Here is a 22,507-nt window from a genome sequence, read left to right as displayed (position 1 = left end):
CACACTACGGTGGCTGGAATTTAAGTACCTTGGCTATAGACATACTGTAGTAATTGGAATTAAGTACCTTGGCTATAGACATACTACAGTGACTGGAATTAAGTACTTTGGCTATAAACATATTGTAGCGATTGGAATTTAAGTACCTTGGCTATAGACATACTGTAGTGATTGGAATTAAGTACCTTGGCTATAGACATATTGTAGTGATTGGAATTAAGTACCTTGGCTATAGACATATTGTAGTGATTGGAATTAAGTACCTTGGCTATAGACATAATGTAGTGTTTGGAATTAAGTACCGTGGCTATAGACATAATGTAGTGATTGGAATTAAGTATCTTGGCTATAGACATATTACAATGACTGAAGTACCTTGGCTTGAATCATACTTCAGTGGCTTAGCAGTGGTTACTGTGTTGCAACAATATAGCTGCAAGTGAGAATGCTGCCCAGACCAAGCACAGCCTGGTCTGAACAGGATGTGGTTGCAAGTCCAAACATGCTAACTACCAAACTATTGCATCTCCATTATTTATGTAACATAGTAAAAATTACATAGGTGATAGAAGTTTCCTGATGTACACTGAAAATATGCAATGATTTACACACTGTGTGTGACATGATTGGCCAGCTTTCCTCTGTAATCAGTGATAAGCAGTAGTTAATTGATATATATTTATTGATAAGTCATTTTAAGTGGACAGATATCGTGTTTGTAATCCAGACATTGTGTGAGCAATAATTGTCAGGGTACTTACAGGTTGAAATCTGTCTTACAAAATACATGTAGTTTCCTGGTTGATTTTATTTTCTTTGGTACATAAGGTTCAACAATACATAAAGTTTAATTATTGCTGAGGCAACTGGTGTAAAGTGCCTTACCCAGGGACAGACCACACAGTAGCTAAACTGGGCTGATCTGATAGCTGGATTCTAACTCACACTGAGAGTAACAAAAATTATTCCAGTTTCTCTTTTGATTTGTAAAAATAGAAACCTATATAAGCTATTGTGTTGCAGATCCTGACAACTGAAGTAGTTGATGACAAGTTCCGATGCTGGATTACAACTGAAGTTCACAACAAGTTCCCAATCAATCTTCTACAGTCCTCTATCAAATTCACTAATGAGCCTCCACAGGGTGTCAAGGCTGGTCTCAAGAGAACTTATGGACTCGTTTCACAGGTATGTACAGCAATTCGTGCAGCTGTAGGTACATACATATACAGGCAATATACAACCACAGACATGTACAACTAATATATATTTACACAGGTATATACAACCTGTGTTTTGCCTCAAGAATGTACAGCCATGCTGAAGCATTTTACCTGTCAAATCATAGAGAACCAGTCTAACCCAGATAGAAATATGAACAGTAAGTGAGTTGAAGTGAGCCCAACATGATCATGTATGATTGACAGTTAATAATACCTTCAAAAGAAAAGATAATTACAATATAGTTCTTGAACCACTAATTGTTTTGAATAGGGTACCAGTCTTGAAGTTTGGGGAACCATGGACACCATACTTAATAATCTATGTGCTTCATAGATTGGCTACATCTACATGATTTCAGTATTTTTCTAACAGGCCAAAAATAACTTGTGTGCCTATCTTTCACTAGCCCGGTGATTAAAGTAGCTTTTATTGGTAGTCTAATTAAGGGGCATTTATTTGAGAGAGTAATGAGGAAAGAATAAAGTTAAAGTAAGATATAATATAACAGCATCTTAGGTTAAAGATTTATACACTCTGTGTTTGATGTTGTTGTGTCTGTATTTTAGGAACAACTAGAGTATAGCAACTTGCCTCAGTGGAAGCCAATGCTATATGCTGTGGCATTCCTTCACACCACAGTGCAGGAAAGGCGAAAGTTTGGCCCTATTGGCTGGAACATCCCATACGAGTTTAACCAGTCTGATTTCACTGCCACAGTTCAGTTCATCCAGAATCACCTGGATGATATTGATCCGAAAAAGGTACTTGATAATGATTTTTCTTACCTGCCATAATGCGAAGGGACATGTAATTTTATCCTTCTCTGTCCATCCATATGTCAACCAGTTAAGTTAATATGGAAACTGGGGATTTAACTAGAACCATAGAAGTGCCAAGCAAGCACAATACCACTATTTGGACATGTTATTGGCATGATTATTTGTGCATACTGGGTTAGGGATGGGTCTGCCAATCAGATGAATTAATTGGCATGCAGTTTGCCTAGTTGAAGAAGACATCAAAGATTTGTCAACAATGTCAAGGGATATATTGCCCAATGCAAATACATACAAGTGTGACCTTTACATTATATCAAAGTTTGATTTGGGGTTTAGGAGCATTTTCTCAGTAATAAACAGCAAATTATATTCTTTAGTAAATATAGAAGAGTGATATGGAACTGTGTCAATAAAATGTTATGTGAACTGTGCTTTTCTGCTTTGAATACAATCCCTGATCACACTAACATTAAGCCTGCTACCTCTCAAATCCAACCCTACTGAAAGCCCATCAGATCCCTTGCCACCACCAGATGTCACCAGTTTCTAATCATTGCTTCCATACACAACATAGTATAATAAGGAAAAAGCCTCCCATTAAATCCAAGTATTTGTATGAAATTCAAGCCATCCATTCAAAATTTGGATTTATTTTGAAAATTTTTTTTATTCATAAATAGATGGTGCTTATTTTATGCTTTTGATCTGGTGAATATTTTGCAAAATTGATCGCTTTCTTTGACTTGGTCATTTTTAGACCACATAGTTCAACATGCTGTTGTTGACTTTATTGTTTTCATGCATGCCATCTTTAGTTCATGCACTCTGTTTAATGATGGGTGTTATTTAGCATATTATTTAGCGACTCATTAACACACTGATGTGTTAATTTATCTGTTGTTTCTATTATCATTTCAGATAATGGAGTTCAGATTTAAGGTTGCCATTGAAGAGATATACTGGGTGTTGTCAGTTTTGAAATGCCTTTCACCCACTACCACCATACATGACTTTAAGTCAAAGCATTGATTGACATTGATTCCAGTCACATTTTAGGTGCAATGGTACAGGACATGTTCCACGACCTACTGTGATAAACTCTTGTCATTGGATAAGAACATAAGCAATTATAATATCTACCCCATCATTATATAAAGTGGATAAGAATATCTGTTTTGTCACATCAAAGCTGGTTCCCAAAAAAATGTTGCCACATCTTTGATGCTGGATCTGGCCTCATTGGCAATTTTTCAACTAATGGAAAAATAGCCAACCAACATACCTGGGAGTTGACAGCCCAAATTGCATGGGTCATTAATAGAACAGTTTACCAGACCATGGCCAGTGTGTTGACTGCCATGCCAATCTTGATTTTGTACATCATATAGCATATTTATGCTCCATATCACTAAAACTTCATCATGCCCTGACTTTAAGGATGACTCAGTTTGGCTCACCATTGCTGTTACGGAGCAAAATTGAAAAAGTTCAGAGGAAAGCAACTCAGGAACAACCTCTCCAACAGACTGTTCAACCTATATCCTCATTTTAAAGCCTGCCTTCCTACCACAACAGAGGAATGACAGGCAAGTCAGGCAATGGGATCTTTTTCACCCAAAGGATTGTTCAAAACAAAACCATATGCCAGTATACAACAGTTAAACCAGTGTAGGAAGTAAGAGACCAAGTTTCTCTACCCAAAAGTTTCCTACTTCCCAACACTGACTTAACATCCCTATTGACCCAAGTGTTTCAAAAGTTTCTTTGGTTTCATACTACAACTAGTTTACTAATTTTGTGTTCTTCCTGTCAGACTAAATAACAGCCCATAGGTCTTCACCAGAAGTATGGATTGCATAATCACCCTGTTCCAGTTGACATCCTCTGTGGCAGTGGTGGCATATCTGGACATTTTAGTCCAAAAACATATGGGAAGTGGTATTGTGCTCAAAGGCAGAAACAATCTTCTATTCCTTTTGAACCATCTTCATTTTCTAGTGAACTGGGAAAAACCTGATCTTCACCTATCCCAGTGTTTGCTTGACCTGGGTATGTAATTTATGACAAATCTCAATCTTCCTCATGTCTGTATGGATTGCTGAACTCAATTAAGTCAATTTCCAACAGGATGTGGATTTCAGCAATGAAGTTCTTGCAACTCCTCAGGTTACTCAATGCTGCAGACCGTTCTGGTGGCCTAGTGGTTAGAGCGTCCGCCTCAAATGCGAGAGGTTGTGGGTTTGATCCCTGGTTGGGTCATACCAATGACTTACAAAAATGGTACTAACAGCTACCTCGCTTGGCACTCAGCATTAAGAGGTTAGTGTTATGACTGGTTGTTCTGGTGTCAGGATAATGTGACTGGGTGGGACATCATGCTACATGTCTGTGACATGATGCCCCAGTGCTAGATATCACTTAAAGCTGTCACACTGCAGACATTGTAGCGATATGACTGAATTATTTTTTAAAGATATGTTAAAAATCCAAATTGCACACACAGACACACACAATGCTGCAATGGTTCTGATCCCACTGGGACACTATATATGTGCCTGTTACAAATGTATTTGCTATTTCAGTGGCACCCTTTTCTAGTTCATTCATTCAGAAGGTCATTATTACAAACAAAGTATGATAATTTCTCTTTCATTAGGGCAACCACAGTTGGTTGATGACAAGTTCCTTTGGAGAAGCCCTAACTAAAAATGATGTGTATCAATGCCAATGCATATTGATGGGGAACCCACTTATTACCAGGCTTTGATATGGCCAGCAGCAAATGGAGAACAGGGGAAGAGTTTCTTCACATCAGCCTTCTATAAATGAAACCAACCATAAACAGCTTTAAGCTATGGAATGACTAACACTGCTGAAAGTCAGTCATGATTATGTTAGACAGCTCCATAATGGTGACTTACCTTGCATTCTCAGTCATTTGGGTCTTTTGCTCCCCCTCAACAGTCATAGTACCAAAATTAACAAGAAAATACAGGGTCAGAATCACAAGAACATTGTGAAAGCCCCTCTCAGATTGGATAGGTCCTGTGTAAGTGATCTACCTTAGCTATGGATGGACATACCCAGGAAGATTTCAGCCAGTCCAAGTCTTCTTAAACAAACAAGGTTGCAAGAGTTTAACCCCAGCCTGAACCATCTTCTTCACACTTAGCTCTTGTCAGGACAGACTTGTGAGAGATAGAATTACAACCTTTGACTGAGGAGAAAATCTTCAGAGCAAGAAGGCCCTCCACTCTGAAGATCTGAGAGAAAGTGGTGTGTTTTCAAGGACTAGTGTTGAGTCAATACCATTGTCCCTTTGAGTTCCTTGATCCCTCAACTGTCTGACTGTTTTGTCTAGCTCTACAAGGAAAAATGTTTGCACCAGTTACCATCCAAAGCTACTGTTCCATAATATCTGACACATTCAGGCACCATGGCTGAGGAGATGTCAGTCATGATAAAGATCTATCAGAGCTAGTATCCAAGTTTGATTTGAATAGACCAATCTTGTAACCTTGTTTCCAAAATGGAATCTGTCCTGGGTACTAACATGGATTAACTTGGAGAAAATCAGGCCATTTGCCTAGACCTTGCTGAAACTGTTATCGCAAAAACCTGTACCCTTTCAGGTGACCCGAAATATCTTCAGTTCATATCAGATGGTTCAGCAATCCTCATGACACAACCATACTTTGTGGCCAAGAAATGGTAACCATCAGAGATTCATTATACACTCCCTCTTGTCTTTAGAGAAGTTGAGAGCAGCAGCCATGCAGGATCCTGTCAGCACCCTCAGTCACTACTTTTTGAGGTACACAGAGACAACAGCAAACAACTCTTTCTCTTCGTGAAGGAGGGAAAACAGGATATCACCTCTCAAGCCCTGTTTCCATGGTTTAAGCAAGATATATGCTTGGCCTACTCTGATGTCTCAAAAGATCAAAGTTGCCTCATGAAGATTTCAGCTCATGAAATTAGAGCAAGCATTGTGAACCTCACATTCATTAGCAGTATTTTGACATCATAGAAGCTGTTGGCTGACATGAGGAGTCAACTTTCTCAAGTTTTTATCTCAGGGATTTAGCCTCACAGAGACAACATATGATTATGGTGGGTCCTGTGAGTGTGGCCCAGATGACCTCCAGACCTAAATAAACCAACACAGCCTTTTAGCTTGCTGGATTTGCCATTGAATTTTGGTGGTTAGAAGATTTCAATAATCTTAATCTGGTCACAAATCACACAACCATAGGCAGCATTGCTTTAGGCAGAAGAATGGGTTATCAGTTTGCTTGGGGAATCCAATCCAAGGATACCCAGGATAATTGTAGGCTGATCAGCATCATGTCCATCTATTACTTATTCCCTTAGTGTTAATGTGATTGTTGTTGTTGTTATTGTTGTTATAGGGTTTAACGCCAGTTTTCAGCACGAGATAGGCTATATTTGGTGGCCAGTATAAATGGTGGAGGAGGAACCGGGGAAAGCCCTGGAAAGAACCACCAACCCATGATAAGCTACTGGTAAGCTTTCTCACATACCCACATTGGCTGAGTCTGAGACTCAAACCCACACAGACAGAGGTGAGTTGGCAGTGATCTGTAATGGTAAACGCTTTAGACCACTCAGCCACTTTGAGCCCCATTAATGTGATTGTGGAATGTATTAACAGGAGAAACCAGATTTTATAGTAAACCATGGTTCTCTGAGAATACCTAACTGATCACATTACTTGAAGATCCTCCTAACCATTCTGCTGTAGTAGTTTGCTCAGCTTAAAAGCAGGCAGTGGCAAGGGGAGATAATGGGCTAGAGTTACTGTTCATTTAAGTATTGTTGGATTTTGAAGGGAGCAGGCTTTTATTCTAATGTTTATGTGATTGGGTAAGTACTCTCATAGAAACATAATTTGCTTTAAAATTTGCTTTGATGTAGATATCACAGATGATGTCTTACTTATTATGGGCAAAATAATTCAAAATATTCAATTGAAAAAAAGCTTTTGCAAGAAACACCTCAAAACATTAGGACAAATCATTCATCCATGTATGCATGTGCACATATTTATCATAATGAAAGGTACTTACCTAGGAATTATACACTTTGTAATATGTATGCACATGCTTTTCATTATTGAAGATGATTATGCAAGAATGACATATGCACATGTTTATCATAATTAAAGAGAATTACCTAAAAATATTATACTATGTAATGTAAAATTGGATAGTGTAACTCATATATATCAAAATATAAAATATGTTTACTTCATTTTATTTTGTTGTGTTTTAGGGTGTATCCTGGACCACTGTGCGCTACATGAGTGGTGAGGTGCAATACGGAGGTCGTGTCACTGATGACTATGACAAACGTCTTCTGAACACATATGCCAGGGTCTGGTTTGGTGAAAACATGTTTGCTGACAACTTTGCTTTCTACACTGGTATGGTGTTCCCAAGCATTCAGTTAAACTTAAGCTATGACTGGAATTCTATCTTTCATTCCTGCTATTTAACATGATTTCTTCATTTGTTTGTTTCAGTACAATTTTTTTTATTCAAAGTGAATGTCTTAAGCCAGAGAAGAAATGCATACCTTGCTATCAACAATTACTTTCCTTAGTTCTTTAATCACACATGGCATTTATCTTTCACCAAGGGTAGTAATTGTTGTTAATTAACCAAAAACTGTACAAATCTACATTTAGCAAGAGAACTGAGACCAGCAACATTATACATACATGCAATTTGCTAATTATTTATGCCTGTCATGAGGTGAAATATAGCCAGAAAAGAGTTGTTTGTTTTAACATGACAGGTATAATCACAAAGGCTAGTTTGTTGTCATAGAATGAAATAGGGTTTGTTCTGTTTAACGTTCATGGTACAGGGAAGGCACTTTTTAAACAAATTTATATGCCAGGATACTGTCATTTCTGAATGAGTTAATTATGAAACAACCAAAAATTCTAATTTGCTTCTTTGGGTGAATACTGCACATTAAAAGTGCTTTACCTCGATCCCATGTATATTTTTCTGGAACAGCCCTAAATAGAAAATTTCCATTTTTGGAAAATAATAAAAAGAATATTTATAGTGTACACTTGATTGCATGTTAAATGTTTAAACTTTTTGTCAAAGAAAATATGAATTAATAATAATAATAATGAGGACATTGTATAGCGCCTAATCTTTAGAAGCTCTGAGTGCTTAAATGAGGATTGTGAACGTTTTTGGTCTTGATTAATTTTATTTATCTGATTTCGTTTCCTTTTAGGCTACAAAATACCCAAGTGCCGGACATTAGACGAGTACAGGACCTACATCGATAGCTTGCCATTGGTTGACTCACCAGAGTGCTTTGGACTTCACTCCAATGCTGATATCACGTATGTTACATCATCACTGTAACGATTATGTTTTATTTATGATTATTTATGTATTTGATGAAAAAGTGAACCAAAAGTGTTATTGTTTGCTGCCACCCACCCCATAGTAGCAAAAGGGGTATTATTGCCTTGCTGCTGCCATCCATGCAGTCATCCCACATCTGTTTTTATGCAGTAGCACAAAAGCTGTCATTCATAGGGCTGTGAAATTTTATTCTTATAAGGGTCATTTTTTAATTTTGTAGATTTTTTTAATACAAAAATATTGTTAGCATAATTAAGTACACTAATTGCTGTAGACAAATGGAATATAACAGGCATATTTGTATGAGAAAGAATTGTACATATTAGGTGACATAAATAGGGGCCTCTTCAATGAACAAATAAACATTGGTTGGATTTTTTAAAAATCTTTATGGATTTTACAATTAATCAGTGAACCCACTAGGGTAACATCTGATTCAAAATCACTTATACGACCACACATATACACAAATACTAAAGAAAATGTTTCAAGCATTTCCCTTCCAAAGTTGGTTTGAGCAATCATTTTGCAATTTTTGGCAAAGAAAACATAACATTGTGGGAGAAAAGAATGTTCATAAATCTGTCACATACAGGTCTTTTAAAGCTTTCAATAATGACAATTTCTTAAAGAATTTAGAGCAAATACCCTGGGGTACTATAACAATTTTTGATTATGCTGAAGATATTTTAAACGCTTGATCTGATCTGTTTCTGGAAGTTGTGAATCAACATGCACCATTGAAGACACATAGAGTTAAATATGGTCATCAACCTGGCTGGATTACCACAGAAACTTTAGATACTATGAAGAGACGAGACCACTTGAAATCTGTAGGTAATGAAGATGAATACTAAATCTGGAGAAATAAAGTAAGCAGAATGATTAAACAAGCAAAGGTAAACAACAACCAGAAATTGTTGATGAAAATAACCCCAAATTTGGAGCAGGAAAGTACAAAAAAAAAGACATGCCAATTCCTAATTAAGGATGGAAACCATGTTCATTATTCATATGACATTGCAAATATTTTCAGTGAATTCTTTGTGAACATTGCCTCTAAGATTACAGAACAAAAGGTAGATTCTGATCATTGAAAACTAAAAGCTTTTGTTCCACAAAAATTCCAAATGGTACAAAATTTGATATCAGGGAAATAAGTTCCAAGTTTGTTTTGAATTACCTCAAGCACATTGATGCTTCTAAATCTACAGGACTTGATATGATTGGTCCAAGACTTCTTAAGGCAGCTGCATCTGTTGTTGCTGATAGTATTACTTTTCTGTGCAATGACAATTTGAGAACTTGTCAATTTCCCCAGTCTTGTAAAACTGCCAGAGTAACACCACCACATAAAGCTAGATGAAATAAGGATGTAAATAAGTATAGACCAATATCAATTCTTCCATCCCTTTCCAAATTACTAGAAAAGCATGTACACTGCCCCTTGTTCACAAGCTACTTCATGAAAATAAATCTGGCTTTCAAAAAGATCATTTTTGTAAAACTGTACTTATCTCTATGACTGACAAGTGGCTGAAAGCCATAGATAAAGGAAAGCTTGTTGGTACGGTAATGATTGGTTTTAGAAAGTTTTTTGACCATGTAGATCATGAAATTCTTCCTGAAAAGTTAAAAATCTATCAGTGTAGTGAAGGTACTCTTATGTGGTGCACATCCTACTTGAGCAATAGGTTAAAACATTTTACATTAAATGGACATCTATTTGAAACTAAAATTCTAAGTTGTGGAGTGCCACAAGGTTCTCTCCTGGGTCTTTGTTGTTTGTTCTGTTCATAACTGACCTACCCCTAAAAATAGGAGATACATTTTCATCAAATGACACTACTTTGTTTGATACTCAAAGCAACCAAGCAGAAGTTGAATAACCATCAAACTGTTCTCAACAGACTTCAGATAATGTGCAGGGAAATTGGTATGATCCTCAGTACAATCAAAACAGAAGTCTTGTTGGCTTCTGTAATAAAATGTGGGGGAAAACAGCAGTTACAAATATGAGAAAAATTTCCAGGATTTAGGAAAAGGCATGTAAAATAATTCTTGATCAGAAAACAGAAAATGCTCAAACTGCAAGGCTACCATTCAAAGTATTACCAATACTTGCCAATACATGAAAGAATATTTTTGAGAAAAGCTAAACTGATATACAAGGTGTTTAGAAAATCTGCCCCCACTTACCTAAACACCATTTTTCAGGAAAGAGTATCTACTGGTACCTAAACTCTAAAAAAGTTTCCAATACTCTGGAACTGTGCTCTGGAATAGTATTCCAGTTGAGAATAGAAATACCCACTCTATTTCCTTCTTCCAAACCCAGGGTCCTGAGTGGCCGAGTGGTCTAAAGCGCTCACCATTATGGATTATTGCCATCTCACCTCTGTCTGCGTGAGTTCGAGTCTCAGCCTCGGCTAACGTTGGTACGTGAGAAAGCCTGCCAGTAGCTTCTCGTGGGTCGGCAGTTCTTCCCAGGGTTTTCCAGGGTTCTTCCTCCACCAATTATACTGGCCGCCATGTATAGCCTATCTTGTGCTGAAAAATGGCATTAAACCCTACAGCAACAACAACAACAACAACAATCTTCCAAACCCAGTACATCCACTGGCTTCAGATATGCAGCTAAAATAAATAAATTCCTTTTTATGAGGGATTCAAGGTAGATTAGTTCTTAGCTAACTGTGTTACCCTCTTTAAAAAGGGTCATTATCATTATTTTTATTATTATTATTAAAAGGGCAAAATTTCAAAGTACCCAAGTCAACAAGGAGCTTTTCAAAAATAGCTTTCAGTTTTCAGGTGTCTTGATTGGAATAACATTCCACATGATATTACATTTACTCCAAGCATCTCTTCCTTCCATAATAGTTGTAATAGATTTTGATATTTTGATTACAGCATTTTTTTATATTTTTATAATTTCTTTTTGTTTCTCTGCACATAGACTTTTTGGGCTGCAATTGAGGCTTACATTTTTGACAAACAAAAATCAGGTTTTTCTGTTGTGATGGAAAAATCACTCAGCAATCTTTTATTTGGGAATAGGGGGTTCACATTTAGCAAATTAAAAGACAAGTGTCACTTTTCCATAGGTTATGACAGCAGCAACAGTGAGAGTTTTGATGGCAGCACCACTGCTATTATTTTGTTTCAGATTTTTGAGCTCTCCTAGTCATAATCCAAAACTGATGGGATGGCCTATTGTTTCTTTTCCATCATCCATTGGCACAAATTTGTTTTCACTCCTCTTTTCTTAGAAATTCAGAGAATTGCCATGAAATTTGACACAACACATTCATTTCAAGTTCTAGGTGGTCCTAAATGAAAATAGTGCTGCTGAGACACCCAGTCTGGCCACCACAGTGGCCATCTTGAAATTTTATTTTTATTGTTACCCCTCTTGAATGGATGGTCATATCAACATGTATATTTCAATAAAAGACTTTTTTATGATATCTGGTCCTAAATGAAAATGGAGCCAATGTGACATCAATATGATCACAACAGAAGCTATTTGTAAAATCTTGCTATCATTCAAGAATATCAGTTATGGTTTCAACATCCTGAAGTTAAAAATAGTTTTGTATTCCCAAAATTCTTTTCAGCCAGTAGAGTGTCAGTCTTTGAAAGGACTCTTGTTTTAAAGTCATAGAACTCCTAAATCAGTCAGTGTTTTCAACTGAAATGGAAACTTATTACTGCATCCTGCCTTATGTTCATGTTGTTTTTTGTCAGAATGTCTGTCTTATATACATAAAAGATAGCCTTGTTATCATGTTACTGCATACAAGTGAGATTTAGTGTTTGCCAGAAATCTCATGTTGTAATACAGTCAGCTCTCATTACACTGACCAGTCATTTCCAGCCATTTGGTCAAAATAATGAATCAGTCTTTGGAAAGATCATGCCTTTAATTTAGCAATAATAATAATAATAATAATAATAATAATTACTTTATTTATAGAAGGTAACTCAAATAATTACAGAACTAATCTACCTTGAGGCCTTGTAGCTGTTATGTACGATATATACAGTATATACATGATGTGATAAATTTGGCTTGATACTAGTTGATTCATAAAATCTCATTTTCAAGCCCAGAACTTATGCACAAGCATCAGTGAACACAGAAACATATATAAAATATCAAATTTCAACCTGTATTGAAAAATCCAACTGTGAAAAAGATGCAAAAGTACAGAAAAGCAGGAGGTATTTATATTACTAGAACTGTTCAACTATCATAAGATTTCATCCTTTTGAGACTTCAGTTATGAAAAGAAGAACTGCTTGGAGCCTCCCTTTCATCACAGGGAATGCTGTTCCTTACCAGTAGACCAGTATATTGAAAACTCTTTTGAAACAGTTCCTTCTTTGGCCTTGGAATAATATAAGTTTTGCTTCTTACTGACCTTAAATTTGGAGTACCATCAGCATCTCTTTGGTGAAAGATTTTGCTTAGATAGACAAGAACGGCTTTTCTGGATACTACATACATTTGGCCTTTCTAAGAAATATTCTCTAATGGATTGGTACAATTATTATATTATTGTTTCCTGAAAATTATCTATACATTGAAATAGAATTAAAAGGCATGCTCTCTTTTGGAGCCTTAAAGGTTTTGTTTGGTTTGAATTAGAGGTATTTCCCCAAATTACAATACAATAGTCCAGATATGGATGAGTATAACTTTTATTAAAGATGACACTATACTCGAAAGAAATGTATGTTCTGATTTTCCTAAGCAGCCATTGAAAAGAATTTAAAAAATTTGAACATGTTTACTGTGAATAGATGAAGTCAGATTGTTATCTATAAATACACCAAGAATTTTATCATGAGAGGTCATAATAAGGACAAATAGAACCTGGAATTTGTCACTATCTAGCCTTGCTCAATTTTGTTTTCTTGTTGTAACTAGTAGGGCTTTTATTTTTTTGTAATTAAAATCATACTGTTTTCATTGCATCGTACTTTAAGTCTGTTAAGAGCATCTTTTAAATTATTTTAAAGTACAATTTTTATTTTACCTGATTCAGATAATGTAGTGTATTTGCATAAAGGTCAATGGAAGAAATGTAATTTCTGATCCACAGTTAATATTTTTACTTTCAGAAAGGTGACCAATTAAAATATAATTTTTGCACTCTGTCAGTTAAGTAAGAAGTAAACCAGTTTAGGGAGTTGTCATTGCATTGATAGATTTTCAGTTTTTCAAGCAAAATTTCATGGTCTACAAAATCTAAAGCTTAATGGAAAATCAACCATAATGGTGCCTACCATATCTTTTTTATTTAATGCTTTCAACCATTTATCAAGCATAGATTTTTGTTTTTGAAATGAAATATTCATGTACAATCCTCGGACATACTCCTAGTGCAGTTCCGTGGTAATGTTATTGTAAAGGACAATATAGAAAGGAAATATGCATCCATGTTTCCAGAAAATTGCTTTTGGAATGAGAAGCTGAATATTTTGTTAAATGGATAAATTTAGCATTGAAATTCCTGTGGGAACCTGAATATTCCATTGTAAAGAATGTTGATACAATAAGAGTTCACTATACATGGATCCTGCATGTACAAGACCTCCTTTCAAGATGGTCCAAATATGGACCATTTAGTTCTACAACAGACTAGCACATGTTAACACTGCTAATAGCCATCCTTCTTACAAAAATCCTGTTTTATGGTCCAAAATTGAATCATACTACTATTCTCAGGTATTCCACCAATGTTGCTACTGAGATGTTGGACACAATTGTAAACATTCAGCCTAAAGACTCTGGTGGTGGTGGAGGTGAGACTCGTGAGAGTGTAGTCTACAGGCTTTGTGATGACATGTTGGAAAAATTACCCGAGGACTACATCCCATTTGAGGTATAGTGACCACATTGCATTTCAAGAAAATTAGTAAATAAAATCAACATGAAGAATAAAATAATGTTTATTTACATACAAAGAGACAAAAGAAGCTTCTTATGGTGTGAAGCATTTGATTTTGTTTGTAAGACTCAATCTGTAAAAGGTATTCACTTAATTGAATTAGAATCCTCAACAAATTGTAAAACTGCAATGGAGAATATGGAATGGCTTATTTCTGCAAGACTATACATGAGTTGGAGAACAGTATTATCGATCCTGTCTTGACATCCAAAGCAATCATACACTGTATACACTGTAAATAATGGCTCATGGTAAAATGAGTTTACATTACATTAGGGTGAAAACTACAGTTATGAAAAAATTAGGTGGCCATAAACAAACTGTGTTAGTATATATATATATACAGATTTACGGTAGTTACAAACTGAGTAGTAGTAGTTCTGTTATTTTTTATCATTCATAAGTTTAGTTAACAGTAATTGTCATTATTGAAAATGTGTCACTTTAAATTACAATACCAGTATTACTCCATCATAGTCAGTTACCTTTGATTTGATGTAGTACTTTCAGTTATTGTGTTGCACAATAAGAAACTGATGTTTTCTAAATATGTAAAGATTTGTATAATTTTTGGTGAGTGAAAATATGAAAAATACTGGTAATGACCCACAAGACCTGACAAATATTTGGTCTCATTATGTAATGTGTGCTGGGAAAAGTAACGTCACAGCATTTTTATTGTACAACAGGTTAAGGAAAAGCTGAAAAAGATGGGCATCTTGCAACCACTGAACATCTTCCTGAGACAAGAGATTGACCGTATGCAGCGTGTGATTGGTTGTGTACGAACTATGCTAAAGGATCTCAAACTTGCAATTGATGGCACCATCATCATGAGTGAAAACCTTAGAGATGCTCTGGATAATATGTTTGATGCTCGTGTACCTACCTTATGGAAGAAGGTGAGTGTAAACAAATGAATGTGACTTGTTGCAAATAAATACTGTCCAAACCTTTTCTTTGATATATATTGAGTTCAGCATTCTCATTATTTTTAAATTTTAGCTCTTAAGAAATATGTTTTCCTTTATGGTTGAAGTAGTATACTGAGACCATTATAAAATGGTCTTATCTGAGCACCTTATATGCAAAACTGTGTTGTGGTATTGAAATAAAATGAGTCTGAAATACCTGGTAAACCTTTTTAAATCAATCATTAGTAGGCAAATCTGCGATTGGCTTATTTTGGAGAACAAAATCTTGTTGGAATTGAGCTGCTTCTTATATAGGCAGACTTACTGTAGAGGTTGGCTGGGTTTTGTATGGTCTGAGCAATACATTCTTTTTGCAGATTTCCTGGGAGTCAGCCACACTGGGATTCTGGTTTACAGACCTGTTGGACAGAAATGCCCAGTTCCACACCTGGCTTTTTGATGGCCGACCTCACTCCTTCTGGATGACTGGATTCTTCAACCCACAGGTATTACGAAGAAAAGAAAGAAAGAACATAAAAATAATTGATCTTTAAATCTGAATGAAACTTAGCCTATTTCCATGCTTACAGAGAAGGTTCTGTCACTTATGCAAATATGCCATATTCATGGATTATCAGAAGGCCATTCTTTGGTCAGTCTAATTGGCTTCCTTCATGAAACAAGTTATAAAGCTGTTCACATGAAAATCATCCAGCCACATGTATGAATAGTGTTCCCTGACTACAGTGCACCTCAGTATAGTGTGATCTCATGCATCCAATTTTTGGGATGACAGTAGTTGTTAGTTGAAATAATATCTACCAGCATTGTCAGCAAATTGACGAGATGTGTAATGTTATTATCATGTGCTGCAAACAAATTTCATCAACCATGCCTCTTTCCTTGAGAGGCCACATTTTTTATGTCAAAGTCATACATACTTTAAAAGAATTAACAAAGTCTACTTAATAGACTGTACTTTAAAGCAGTGATGTGGAAATATATTATTCAGTCAGAATGAATAGTTCCTGCAACATTGACAGCCAAGTGTCTTTTTGTTTTTGTGGATACCAATTTTAAAATTTTTACAAACAGTAAACTAAACTAAGTTATTTATGCATGTAAACATTCCAGCCTTATATCCATGCATAATTCATGTACATTCATTATAAAAACAGCATTTGACCTAACTCACCAGGCAGAACTATCAGCTTAACTAGCGGATTCCAGCTATATGTAAGGGAGAGATGTAGCTTGATAAAATAATGATGTGTTATTTCAGAGTCCCACTGATAATTTTAATCTGAATATTAGTCAAGTTGCTCAAATTCAGACCTAATTTGACAGTAGTATTGTTTATTCTGTGTAATTGCGAAACTTTAGAGATTTCAAAGTCTCTTCTGTTAGGCGTCATTATACCAAGTTCAGTTTTTGATTTGTTATGACTTTTGGAGCAAGTGCTATGTGACATGTATTAGACTGATGATAATGACAGATGCTATACTATTTTTTTCAGGGTTTCCTGACAGCCATGAGACAAGAGATTACACGTGCCCACAAGGGCTGGGCTCTGGACAATGTAATTCTGGACAATGAAGTTACTAGGCAAATGAGGGAGGACATTCATGCGCCACCAAATGAAGGTAAAAATTGATTTATCTATCTATTGGTTTGTCTATCTATCATTCTTCCCATCCATCCAACCAACCAAACAACCACCTACCTACCTTCTTACCTATTAAATTATACATAAGTTCAAACAGTTTGTATTTTTAACTTCGATTTAGTTGTGAAATAAATCTTTAAGAGATGAAAACTTAAGACCCAGGGGAAAAGTAGACTTTGATGAACAGTAATAATAATCCTTGCATGTATTAGCTTGGGGTTCAAACTTGATACCCCAAACATACATACGGAGAGAGTGAGTTTTTACTATATAGGCCCTTTCACATGATTTCACTTGATTAAATAAAATCTGTTTGTATCAAATGAGGAAGTTGTAAGGGTTACATATGTTTGGTACATTGCCACAAATGTATTTGTAGTTATCTTCAACAATATAAAGATTCTGTGTTAAGTTTTCATAAGTCATATTTTTGACACCAGTTTTAATATGAAATTTTGGTGTAATATACTACTATATGCCAAAACTTTGTATCCTGGTATACATATAAAGTCCTCCTATCTTTCTTTCAAAGTCCTCCTATCTTTCCTTTGGAATTTGCACCACCTTATCACTGTTTTCAGGTGAAACTGTGCATTCTGTAGAACACGTCATTTGCTATTTGACTGCTCTTTTCCAGGTGTGTATATTTATGGTCTTTTTGTGGATGGAGCTGGATGGGATAGACGCAATTGTCGCTTGGTTGAACCAACCCCGAAAGTGCTCTACACCTTAATTCCTGTCGTCCATGTGTTTGCTACAAATGTTGAAAAAAACAAGACGACCAGTATTTACGAATGTCCAGTGTACAAGAAGCCACGTCGTACAGATCTTACATACATCTTCCCACTTCAGCTGAAAACCAACAAGCAGCCAGATCACTGGACTCTGCGTGGAGTTGCACTGCTTTGTGATACAAAGTAAATGAAGTTCTTTTTTGAGAGAAATAACAAATTACATGAACACCTGAAAATGGACTTGACCTTCCTAGAAATTTGCACCAAAAAAAGACTTTTGGATTTATAATAAAATTATGAAGACGTGCCTAATATTTTCTTTGCATTTGAAGTGAACCCTTGTATCTGAGGTGCACTGTATAGGACTTAAAGAATATGTTGTAGATGTTCCCAAATATAGGTTAAATATTTATGCATTTATTTGCCAATAAATTGAGTTTGAAGATTGATTATGAAAGCATAATAAATTCAACACATTTAGAAATTTTAGAGACCTTGAAGTTCAGTATTAAATACTTAGAATTTGTTTGCAAAATTACATGGCTAATAAGTATTTCCAAGTCGCATTTACATGCATATATCAGTGTTTTGTCATTGCAATAATTGCATATTACCAATTCAAATATTTTAGTTGAGATCATATTTGTTGTTACTAATTAATTATTAGAAGTAGAATGTTTTGGGATCCTAAGTTTTGTTTGATTCAGGAATACGTTTTTGCATCAATACAAAGTTATGTTTGTATTTATGACTGTTTATAATACTTGACAAGGCATAGTTTTTAATTAAAAATTAACATTTTGCCAAAAACAGGGTCACAGTTGTGCATGGTTTGTATTTTTGTGGACTTGACATTTATTGATTTTTATTCATATCAAACTGGTATACAATATTTACAAAATGATTGAAATGTTTTCTAGTGAAGAATGATTATTTGATAAGGACGTAGGTAAAAAAAATTGTGCACATAAAAACATAAATTTTCAGTTTCATGTAAATAAGGACCCTTTTTTTTTCATTGTTTTAAAATTTCGGATGGGAAACAAAACTTTTTAAAGTTTGAATAGGCATGTAGTTTTCACTTTTTTTAAATATACTTTTTTTTAGAAATAAACTAACAGTATTAACTAATAAAGTATTCATTATTTTTTATTTCAATTATTTCTATATTTAAACTGATTACAATGTTTGTATCTACACCTTCCATATATAAATACTTATTGGTAGCATTTTGGTGGAAGTTTGAGATTTTTTAATATTATATATGTACAAAGGTCACAAACTGCTGAAATTTTATTGTGATAAAGTATAAGGGGTAATTGAACATTTTCAACATTCCGTCCTGTATCCAGTCAAAACAAACTTTTTCCATAGTAGGTTACAGTCAGCATTCTAAGTTATTCAATGAACTTGTAATTTTTGTTATTGGTATATTTTGTGTGCTGTGTTCATTAGTATATTTTTATATTGCTCATTATGTTTTCCCCGCACGGTATATTTTTGTCTATTTTACCGTTTTTAGCATATTGTGATAATAATAATCATAAACTGAACAGGAATTCCGTCCATCTTGCATCAGCAAGACAGTTCTTGGTTTTGGTTAGGAGTTTTCTGTTTCCAATTTCAAGAATGAAGTTCCTGCTTTTCGGTGTGATTCTTTCCATACTTTGTTACTGTCATCATTATGCCTGTATGTAAGAGTTCAAATTTTTGATGCCAAAGCTAAAATGAAAAACGTACTGCTATTTGCTATTGCCGTTGTTGATTGTTTGCACTAAAAATAATTGTTAACAATATCAATAAAACAAACATATAAAAATATTTATCTCTTGTTTGCTCATTTTATACTCACTCTTTAGTGTTAGCAGTATTGTGAAAATATCTGTCCATCTATTCAGTCATTCGAATTTGCAACTGTTTCCTCCACATGGAGATAAGCTGTCCTTATGATATCAGTCTACAAGGAGGTGTGCAATGTTTAGCCCTCTCATGAGAGGCTCTTCTGAGGAAGTCCAAGGTCAAGTGTAACAAAATTTCAAACATGTTTCTGAGCAAACTGTAAACCTGCATTCATCAAAAGACCCATAATGTATGTAACAGACTTTTTCCTTGCTTTTCAAACAAAAGCTGTGACAGTATCTGCATATCCATTTCTGTTGATTGGCCGAGTGGTCTAAAGCGCTCCCCGTTACGGATCACTGCCATCTCACCTCTGTCTGCGTGGGTTCGAGTCTCAGATTTGGCTAATGTGGGTATGTGAGAAAACTTACCAGTAGCTTCTCGTGGGTCAGTGGTTCTTTCCGGGGTTTTTCCGGGTTCTTCCTTCACCATTAATACTGGCTGCCATGTATAGCCTCTTGTATGCTGAAAAATGGTGTTAAACCCTACAACAACATCAACAACAATTTCTGTTGATGACACTTTGTTTCAGATCAGTAACTTTAAAACTGTCTATGATTAAAGAATGAAACTGTACAACTGTGCATCATGATTAGAAAGTTTCAATACTGTATTGGGGTCCTATTGTCAAGGTCATGTCTCAATATTTTATGTTCTCATCACGCTTTTCCTTCTGCTTCATAACTTTAATGAAATTTGAATGAAATGGATTAAACTTCTTATACTGGAACATCATGTCAAGAAATATGATAAGTGGTTGCTATCTTCAGGGTCATGGCTCGACATTTTGCATTTGAAACCACTCTGATCTACAACTTTAAAGCCATTTGAGATTAAGGGAAGAAATGTTTTTATACTTGTATTGTCTACCATATTGGAGATAATATCAAGGTCTCATGGTTATAGTTTAATATTTTTCATTTTTCATCACACTTTCCTTTCTGTTCTATACCTTTAAAACCATTTGAGATTAAGGGATGAAACTTGAAACATTTGTACATCACTAGAAGGTGTGTTGCATATCACATTGCCTTTATTTGGAAGGGTTTATCTTCATACATAAGTTTGATGCAGTTATTTATATTTGCATGTATATAACTTTACTTTTAATCTCCACCAGATATTGTGCTGATGTGCCATTAGATTATAATGCATACATACCCTTCATACATAAATACAGCCAATGTGGCTATGTGAGAAAGCTTGCCAGTAGTTTCTCGTGGGTCAGTGGTTCTTTCCGGGATTTTCCTGGGTTCTTCCTCCACCATTAATATGGCCACCATGTATAGCCTATTGTGTGCTGAAAAATGGCGTTAAACCCCACAACAACAAAAACAAAATACATGAATACCGTCTTTGAGATCAAAATCCTGACTCAATACTGATGGATGTTTCAGGACATTTTTGCTTCTGCTCTATAACTTGAGCTGTTTGAGACATGGTATACTCAGAATGATCACTAAAAGGTGTGAAAGTTTCTTCTCTCAAGGTCAAAATCATGGCTCAACATTTTTCATTTATTCATCACACTATTCTTTTAGCTCTGTGAATTTACAGCCGTTTGAAATTTAGTGTATGCAATTTTTTATTTGTATACCTCATTTGAAGGCATGTTTCAAGGTCAAGATTACAGCTCAATGTTTTGGGTTTTCTGGCTGTATTGGAAGATGAGCTGTGAAGGACCAACTGGTTCCTATCAGGCCCCAGTGATTGAGTGGTCTAAAGCACTTGCTTTTGCCAAACATTGCCATCTCACCTTTGTCTGCATGGGTCTTGAGCTTGGCCAATGTGGGTATGTGAGAACACTGCCAGTAGGTTCATCTGGGTCAGTGGTTCTTGCTGGGGTTCTCTGGGTTCTTCCTTCTTCAGTTATCTTGGCCACAATGTATAGCTTGTCATATGCTGAGAAATGGTGTTAAACAAAAAACAACAACAACAATTGTTCTGATCATCATAGCCAAGGTACATAACACCTTCATTTCAATTCCACTAAGTATTGCAATGTTTAAAATCAAGAGATGCAGCAGGTGAGATGTGAACCACTTTGATCAGTGTCAAAGTGTTATATTTTGAACTGTTCCCTTATAGTTTCTATTCCACTCTTTGAGATCATGGGATGAAACTTCATCGAGTATTATCAACGTTGGCAATAATATTAGATACATTAACGTTGGCAATAATATTAGATACATTAACTTGCACTATTCATTCAGGGGTCCCTCAAGGCTCTATTTTAAGCTCTTTCCTCCTTCTTATCTATGTAAAGGATAAATAATGAATCTTCAAATACAGATTTGTTTGCAGATGATACAACCTTGTGTACATCTAGTTCTGATACACTGAAGTTATTCAACGAAAGATTTGATACACTGAACTTATCCAAAAAAGATTAGACTTGGACCTTATTAGAGTTCAAGATTGGCATAACATAATAGGATGGTAATTAATGAAGGTAAAATAAAAATGTATGACTTTGAGGACATCACAAAAGCTACACAAGTTAGGGCACCCAGAAATATCTTTTACAATAAGTAGTCATCAGTTACAAACTGTCAAACATGAAAAGCTTGTAGGTGTGTCTGTAGATAATCATTTACAATGAGATGATCATATTGATAAGCTTTTAAGACACTGACATCCAAAATTGCCCTACTCAGCAGATTCAAAAAATGTTTACATGAACTTTCAATAAATGCTACAATTCATAAATTCTTCCAACAATGGACTACTGTTTGACTGAGGAAACACCAAATCTCAGCACTTGAGAGGATTTATAAAGTTCAACAATGGACAACACACATTATTTTTTTATGTGTCTATTGATCAACCATCAAAAGCATTGTTTACAGAAATAAAATGATTCACAGTATATGAAAGGGTATATCACAGTGGATCATATACATAGATAAGAAAGA

At 35.3% G+C, this 22,507-nt stretch overlaps 1 protein-coding gene across 1 annotated transcript in view; it reads left to right on the top strand.

Annotated features, from left to right (window-relative positions):
* LOC149793583 (dynein axonemal heavy chain 5-like) overlaps window positions 1-19,514 on the top strand; it is a 229,214-nt gene extending 209,700 nt beyond the window's left edge. Inside the window, exons 75-83 of the mRNA XM_089967542.1 lie at window positions 1,024-1,188; window positions 1,791-1,985; window positions 7,299-7,449; window positions 8,283-8,394; window positions 14,157-14,313; window positions 15,069-15,281; window positions 15,671-15,799; window positions 16,810-16,936; window positions 17,597-19,514. Of these exons, the coding sequence (XP_089823668.1) occupies window positions 1,024-1,188; window positions 1,791-1,985; window positions 7,299-7,449; window positions 8,283-8,394; window positions 14,157-14,313; window positions 15,069-15,281; window positions 15,671-15,799; window positions 16,810-16,936; window positions 17,597-17,880 (1,533 nt within the window). The 3' untranslated portion in view covers window positions 17,881-19,514. The remainder of the gene's footprint in view (window positions 1-1,023; window positions 1,189-1,790; window positions 1,986-7,298; window positions 7,450-8,282; window positions 8,395-14,156; window positions 14,314-15,068; window positions 15,282-15,670; window positions 15,800-16,809; window positions 16,937-17,596) is intronic.
* The last annotated feature ends 2,993 nt before the right edge of the window (window positions 19,515-22,507 follow it).

Source organism: Sinohyriopsis cumingii, chromosome 8, assembly GCF_028554795.1.
Source record: "Sinohyriopsis cumingii isolate HCF-2022 chromosome 8, ASM2855479v2, whole genome shotgun sequence".
In the NCBI taxonomy this organism is placed as follows: domain Eukaryota; kingdom Metazoa; phylum Mollusca; class Bivalvia; order Unionida; family Unionidae; genus Sinohyriopsis; species Sinohyriopsis cumingii.
This window is presented reverse-complemented; position numbering and strand designations above follow the sequence as displayed.